The following is a 7,928-nucleotide window of genomic DNA, read 5'->3' on the forward strand; positions in this document are numbered from 1 at the left end:
GGATAGTAATTTTAGTCTTACAAATAAGGAATCCCTGAATTATGGTAATAGATGCCTGGTTTGTTGTGAAGTATTTCACCCACATGATCACTTCTGCTTTAGTGCCAACAATTACCCACTTTGTCGCAGTGCCACTCTTTATGATAAAATAAGAACCATCATAGCTTCTGTTTGATCGTGATACTAACTGTAATAATGTAGTGTCCTGTGTTTTAGTCTAACAAAGTAGACAAAAGACTTTAATTAAAATGGATATTGTTTTCCTTGTAACGCAGAGTAGATCTACTGTGGCATTACACAGATTTAAGAAAACTGTAACAAAATCGGGTTGCTATAGAAACTGGACTACCAATGAAGAGTTATTTAACTCACTAAACATTTATTTCATTGTTGCTCAGTTAAGCTACAGCTAGGTAACTTTAAATCAAATTACTGAATTTATGGAGTGTGGGTTTATGTCTTTTTCTTTTTTTTCTTTTTTTTTTTAATAAGGGTGTTTGACCTCTAAGAAGAAAAGGGAGTATGAATATATTGTTCCTCTTTGTGTCATTACTCTTTTTAGATTTTAACTGTAAGAGGGCTGAATCATGGGCACAAATTAATACATTAAAACTAAAATACAATGCAGATGCACAGATAAGCCATGCAGAATGAGCAAAGCTAAAACCAGAAGTTTAGGGATTTAGACTATTGTAAACACTTCGTTTAAGACTTTTACTCTTTGATATGTATCCCACTGCAGCTCAAGCTGGGAGGTCCCGCCTAGATGTTGTTTAGGCCTGCTGCTGTTGAGGCTAAGCTAATTAGAAGACAGTGGGCTTGAAGCTTGCTGTAACAGCTTGTTTCAAGGTAAACTGTTGAAATGCCCCTATAAGATAAATAAGGATGGTTTTAAACAGTCAGTCAGGAAAAAAAAAATACTGAACTTTTAAAATGTCCATTTGAAAAATTCATGACTGTCACCTTTGTTTATTTATTTAAGTTAAAAGCTGTAGCTTAAGCGTGCCAATCTACCTGATGTGTTGACCCTTTGCTAATAAGAGAACAGCTGACATGCTAATATTAGCTTTATGTCTTTGTTATGTTTTATTATGTTCATTGTGGGAGTTTGTCTTCAAACTGCATGTGAGGATGGGCATCGCACCTATACTGCAGACAAAATCTTTCTACAGGTACCATTAAGTAATCTGAACCTGATAAGGGGCCAGGTGATTTTCTTCATCTAATAATTCAAGAATTTCAGTAAAAAATAAATAAATTAAAAAATAAATAAATAATATGATTTAATATGAATAACCATAAAAGCAGAGACCAGGATTAAGGACGTGTTTTATTTTTAATTGGACATTTTTACAAATGTAGCATCAGCCCTTTGTGTATGTAACCTATCAGAATTTTGCTAAAAGCAATAACTGCACTTGTTTGCATAAAGGCGACTTACAAGTGATTTACATGAGGAAAAAAAGTTAAAATTTAGTTTCAAGAGCAACATCAGTATTTTCAGTATCAGCTGTCCTGTTCTTGTAATTCAGCCTGTTGAAGTCCTCCATAATCTCTATCATTGTCTTTCCTTTGGTCTCTGGGACAAAATATATAACAAATGCTGCACTGCCAAGTGAGTAAGCCACAAAAATCAGGAAGCAGAATTGGCCAAGTCCATCCTGTATGGATACACACAAAAAAGACTGTTAGATAAACAGCAGGGTGGCATACAGTAAATACACTTATAAAGATGGAGATACATTATGGTATATCCACAGTGGCTGTCTTACCACTATATAGCCAAACAGCATCCCTACAACAAACATGCCGAGCCAGTTGATGGTCCCACTAACCACGTAAGCAGAAGGACGCCAGGCTTGTAGGAAGAGGTCAGCAGGGAGAACCATAGACACTCCAGCTGCAAGAAGATTCAAACATTAAAAAGCTATTTAGATATGAAGCTCAGTCAAGTATCGGGGCAGAAAATGTTTATATAGGAGTTGAGTAAAAAAAGGAGTAACTTACAAGGCCCAAGCCCATAAATGCAAATGACACAAAAGATCAGAGTGATGTTCACATACGGGATCCATGAATTCAGATCCTGTAAAAGTCCAATTGATGGAATTTATCCTCTAACATACAACAGCCCATAAGTTTCTTTCTGCCAGCACGATCGATCAAGAAGGACTGATGCACAGCAAATAAACAAAAACTGAGAACAATGTTATTAAAAGTCTTCATATTTGATTATTTTTTTATGAAACCTTATATTGCATTTTTGTAAAGTATCAAGCATGTTCTTTCCTGTTTCCCAGCCTTTACTTCTATATTATTTATGCAAATGATAAAATGTGCAGAATCGTGCCCAAGTTGACCGAGAGCTTTTTAGATGTAAAGTCTAATTTATGCGACTTTACTTACACATAGCATTATAGCGATGAGCTCTGTTGCTCCAATACCAATGGCCAAGTAATGCATCTTGTCCTCTGGCACTCCAGACTCACGGAAGATGTCAAAGGCGTAGAAGTACAGCTGAACAAGAGGATGACAGATAAAAGGGAACTAGAAACTGCAATTTTGAACAGATTTAAGTTGATAACTGTCGTATCGGCGGAGAAACATAAGCATACAGCATTGATGCCGCAAAACTGAACGCCAGCACAGGGGATGGCTAGAGTCAACAGTTGCCATCGCACACAGCTAGAGGTGAGCACATCCTTTACAGTCTTAGCCTTTTCTCCCTGAGACCTTTCCCGCTCCAACTGCATGTCGTTCAGCTCCATCTTTAAGTTGTCCTCCTGCCACAGCCACTGTAAAGCTGTTGGACACATAAATACCACAGGGATTACATCCAATGTCTGTTCTATCAGTCTGCCATTGAAGAGATCTTTACTGAGGTTTACTAGTGTCGTCAGTTACACCATTAAATTGCTCTTCATTGTTGTTTTATTGTTTAAATATGTAGTTAAACTTCTTTACACTGACACAGAGTTTCACTGGTCCAACACACATAAAATCAAAGTGGGCTGTGTGTGGCCCTCAGTGTTAAGCGGGTTAGAGACTTCTTGGTAAATGGTAAATGGACTTGTTCTTGTATAGCACCTCCTACTCCATTTGACCACTCAATGATGAACGCATCAGAGAGCAACTGGGGGTTTAGTATCTTGCCCAAGGATACTTTGGCATGCAGACTGGAGCAATCAGGCCTGCATGATCAAACCATCAATAACTGAACGACCAAACTCCCAATTAGTAGATGACCTGCTGTACCTCCTGAGCTACAACCACCACAGCTACAGCAACCCCACCTTACTTCAACGAAACAGTATTCTCAGGGACTTCTTTCAGCAGGATAATGCACACCTAACAATGAACCTAAAAAGTTGAGTTCAGTATGTTGAGTTTGACTCCAAAGTGAATATGCTGGAAAAACAGCTCTAATCTGTGGAGAACGCATCTCACAGTTAACAGGACCGAATGATGTGCTGCTGTTGTCTTAGTGCATGACATCCGAGGACACCTTCATCAGTCATGTGGACATAGTGTCCAGGTCTCAAATGAGATGTGTGCCTAAAACTTAGATTGCTTCTATTGACCACAGGGAGTGAATGCTGTGGTTGCAAAAAGAAGTTTGGTGTACTGTCTTGGTAAGCACTTTTTGATACATTTTAAGTGTCAGTTCAGCTACTTGTTGGTTTAAACTCTGTGCTGTCGCTTTAAAAAGGAGGAGAAAGCTTTGGGGAAGGACTACTTTCTGACTGACCAATCGACATGCCTTCTGTTTTCAGCCAGATCTAATCCTCGCTTGTCATGTCTGAATTTAAACACAGCAGCATGCTGAATGGTCAAAACGTTCAGCTTCAGGCTGCGTCCATTTTTTATGTACAGCCCATACGAACCCAAACTGCCCTCAGTACTTTCAATGGCTAATCCTCCTTCTTCTAAACTTGAATTTTCAATTTCTTTTTACATTTGTATTAAAATTTAACAATTAGATCCCTTCTCTACTGTGCCCACTCACCTTTTTTGCTCCTTTCAGTGTCTCCTTTATCAATGTAAAGGTACCGAGGGGCCTTCGGGAAGAAAAGCAGCATCACAAACTGCAGGATTGCAGGAATACCACTAACACCTAAGAGATATGGCCACATTTCATCTGTTCCCATGATCTCCCTGAACAACAACAACAACAAAAGACGAGTTAAAAACTAACAGGAGGAGCAACAAGAAATGCAGGACTTCTGCTTTCATAAAGAATTACACTGCTGGGATCATTTGAGTCCCACTGATTAGCATTCAAGCTTCAGAAAGTGTTGTACTTTAATTTGGAACAAGTCATTGATTATGGCAGATAACAACTAGCTGGGCAAGTGCCAGAGAAATGTCTCTACCTACAAGTGGCCTTCTTAATGAGTGAGCGAGTGAGTAAGAGGTTGTTTTTCTGCTCCATTTGCCATGAATATCATTTGTCTTGTAGTGAAAGTTACAAGTCAACTTCTGCTTTCATGTTTCTAGCGGTCAGTTCTTACTTGATGCCAATTATCTGACCCACGACCTTCCCCAAGCCAATGAAGATTGAGCTCGTCAGAGTCAAGAAACCCCTGAGTTTCTTTGGAGAGCTCTCACCGAGATACATGAGGTGAACGCTCAGGCCGAGACCTGTGGAGAAAGACCATATGAAGAAAGAAGAGGAAGAAAAACTGCATTGTAATTAAATGAAAAATACACATAACATACCGATATTATATCCATAGAGAAATCTTCCCAGCAAGATCATCTCAAAAGACTTTGCTGTGCGACTGAAGACCATGAGCAATGCAGCGATGACTGCCACCATGTTGTTAAACAGCAGGGCTTTCTTTCTGTAAAATTAGAAGAAAAAAAATCAAAAGATTTTAATTGATGTAAGATTCAAGGAAACCCTTTCTCCTTCTGCATTTCATCTGTTCATGAGTACTTCATATGCAGTTTTAGAAGTTTTACAGTTGTAGTCACAACCTGTGAGGTCTCTCTCGGTTGAATTTAGTTGAATTTTATTTATAAATAATTTTGGATTCTGATCAAAAATAAATAAATCATGCACTGGTCCAGAGATGCTAGAGGTGGTGATTGATTAATATAATTTATTTATAGATTGCACAAAAATGTTGAAAAAAGTGTGAAACTAATTTTGAAGTTTTACAGAGATTGAATATGTGCCCGTCACGGTGGCTTTTTTGCAGCTTCACAGAGCCAGACCTGCTGTTTTCTGCCTTTTCCAAGCTCCTGTTAATGTCTGAGAGATCAGAGTGTTCTGAAAGGCAGTGCCTGCTGTTAATAAACCACAAATGCTTGTGCTATTACCGGCCATAAGTAACAGGAAGGCTTCCACTGTGAACAACCCCAGCCCAGCATCCCAGACTTAAAACAGCCACGATGAAGGACCAGATGAGCTGGTTGGTAGACTCGTGGACTGGAGTGTTGTACCTCATCATCCATGTGTAGTTCACAAAACTCTGAATGTGCTGCAGAAAAGTCAGCGAGGTTAAATAGGCAAACTTTAGCAGCCAAACTTGACAAAATTGGCAATTTAAAGAAAAAGAAAAAAATTCAGACATTCTCTAATTTGGTTGTTCTTATTTTCACATTTTAATTTTGACATATGTTATCACCACATAGGGTGATATTTTGAGTCTTATATCTTTTTATAATGGGGATAATTATCAGTTCAGTTGTTATTTAGTAAAAAGTCTATGCAATATCAATATTATGCACATCATCATGGGTATGTGTGCAATAAATTATTGGTGCCCACAAGATAAAAAATGAACTTATGGAAATGTAGGTAGCAGCTTTATATTCTAATATGATTTCCCCCCCCCCTTTCTTTGAATATTTATGTGTACCACATTTAGGTTTTCCAACAGCTCCCTCCTGCCTATGTACAAACAATTAAGTGGTGAAGTAAATAGGAAAATGGGTGGATGGATGGATTGTTGAATAAAAGCTTCTTTGTGTTGTTTTTCATTTTTTAATGTCATGTTTTTCTGAAAAATTACTGTTTTTTTTGTTTTAAAAAAAATTGAATTAGTATACAAATAAGATAACTTAAAAAAAAAAAGTCTTATGTGACATTTTCTTAACCAGCAACACTTTATAAATGTTTCTTCTTTCTCCTTTCTGGCTTTCACGTTTCATGACAATCTGATGCTGAAAGCAAACTGCATAGTGAGTAAATAATATCACTACTGTTATTGTAATATAGCACTACTGTGAGGACATAATCTTTCACCATAGCAAACTTCATTACAGTGAGATACACAATAATACTGAGCGTGAACATATTTTATGTGTAAATTGTGTAACTAACGGGCATCTTACCACTGCCGGAGAAGCGCTGAGAGACACATGGATCCCATATTGAAAAGATCCACCGATTCCCAGCACCAGCGACAGCAGGTAAAGCCTCCAGTACTGCAGCTGACATGTGAAGTGGACATCAGGCATACAGTGAAGATGTCCATAAATTGTATTTAATCATTATGAACAGCCAAACAGTCACTCCCTGCTGCTGTTACAGCTGTGCCTTATTTAATAGATACAGACATGAAACTAAAATGTCATGATATTTTTTGAAGTTCAAATAAAACTAGCCAAGCAAGCATTAAACAGGTAAACTTTGCTGTCCTTGCCTTGCTCATGTCTCTCTCTTTAAATATGGTTATACATCACAATGTTGATTACATTCAAATCAGCAGGAAGCCGGTTGGAATAGTTGGAATAGCCTTTATTTCTTCCTTTTCTTTAATATAAAGTGTTGTGCAGTCTTTAACAAAGTTCAAAGTATAGACAGTCAGACTACTAATAATGATAACTATGTGAAGTCAAAGGAGTTTGCAAAGAAAAGCGTCTGGACTTCTTTAAGTTGCTTGAAGACGTTTCACCTCTCATCCGAGAAGCTTCTTCAGTTCTAAGGTCAAATGGCCGAGAGTCCCAGATTTAAACCCAGTGGGAGTATCCCCCCAAGGAGGGACAAAGGACCCCCTGGTGATCCTCTAATCACATGCGCCCAGGTGTGAAAGCGGGTGTGGGACCTAATCAGCCAGGGTTTTGGGTGAGCCCATTGTGAAACCTGGCCCCACCTTGTCATGTGAATTCCTGAGGTCAGATGGCCCAGGATGTGAGTGGGCGTTAAGGCGTCTGGGGAGGGAACTCAAAACTGGATTATAGATGGCAGACAGTTGGTGTCGTAAACCACCGCCTCTGTTCAAAGATGGTCGCTCACAGTGGACATAGATGGCCTCTTTCACTCCTCTTTCAAACCATCTGTCCTCTCTGTCCAAAATGTGAACATTGGCATCCTCGAAAGAGTGACCTTTATCCTTAAGATGCAGATGGACTGCTGAGTCTTGTCCTGTGGAGGTGGCTCTTCTATGTTGTGCCATGCGCTTGTGAAGTGGCTGTTTGGTCTCACCAATGTAGAGGTCTGGGCATTCCTCGCTGCACTGTACAGCATACACCACGTTGTTAAGTCTGTGTTTTGGAGTTTTGTCTTTCGGGTGAACCAGTTTGTGTCTGAGTGTGTTGCTGGGTCTGAAGTACACTGGGATGTCGTGCTTGGAGAAAACTCTCCTGAGTTTCTCTGATATACCGGCTACATAGGGGATGACAACGTTGTTGCGTCTGTCTTTCTTATCCTACCTCGCTGGTGTCTGATGAGGCAAAACTCAGGAGAGTTTTCTCACTGTGAGCGACCATCTTTGAACAGAGGCGGTGGTTTACGACACCAACTGTCTGCCATCTATAATCCAGTTTTGAGTTCCCTCCCCAGACGCCTTAACGCCCACTCACATCCTGGGCCATCTGACCTCAGGAATTCACATGACAAGGTGGGGCCAGGTTTCACAATGGGCTCACCCGAAACCCTGGCTGATTAGGTCCCACACCCGCTTTCACACCTGGGCGCATGT

The 7,928-nt window shown here is 39.5% G+C and overlaps 1 protein-coding gene across 1 annotated transcript; it reads right to left on the reverse strand.

Moving 5' to 3' along the window:
• Positions 1–1,386: 1,386 nt before the first annotated feature.
• On the reverse strand, positions 1,387–5,912 carry LOC100707094 (solute carrier family 2, facilitated glucose transporter member 11-like). Its single transcript, XM_025907460.1, has 9 exons — positions 5,323–5,912; positions 4,717–4,841; positions 4,509–4,638; positions 4,004–4,152; positions 2,613–2,800; positions 2,404–2,514; positions 2,008–2,083; positions 1,773–1,900; positions 1,387–1,661 (listed from the first exon to the last, which is right to left on the reverse strand). The coding sequence occupies exons 1-9, from the start codon at positions 5,574–5,576 to the stop codon at positions 1,467–1,469; spliced, it is 1,356 nt and encodes a 451-aa protein (XP_025763245.1). The 5' UTR covers positions 5,577–5,912; the 3' UTR covers positions 1,387–1,466.
• Between the last annotated feature and the right edge of the window lie 2,016 nt (positions 5,913–7,928).

The sequence above is a fragment of the Oreochromis niloticus genome, linkage group LG5 (genome assembly GCF_001858045.2).
Source record: "Oreochromis niloticus isolate F11D_XX linkage group LG5, O_niloticus_UMD_NMBU, whole genome shotgun sequence".
Taxonomy (NCBI): Eukaryota; Metazoa; Chordata; class Actinopteri; order Cichliformes; family Cichlidae; genus Oreochromis; species Oreochromis niloticus.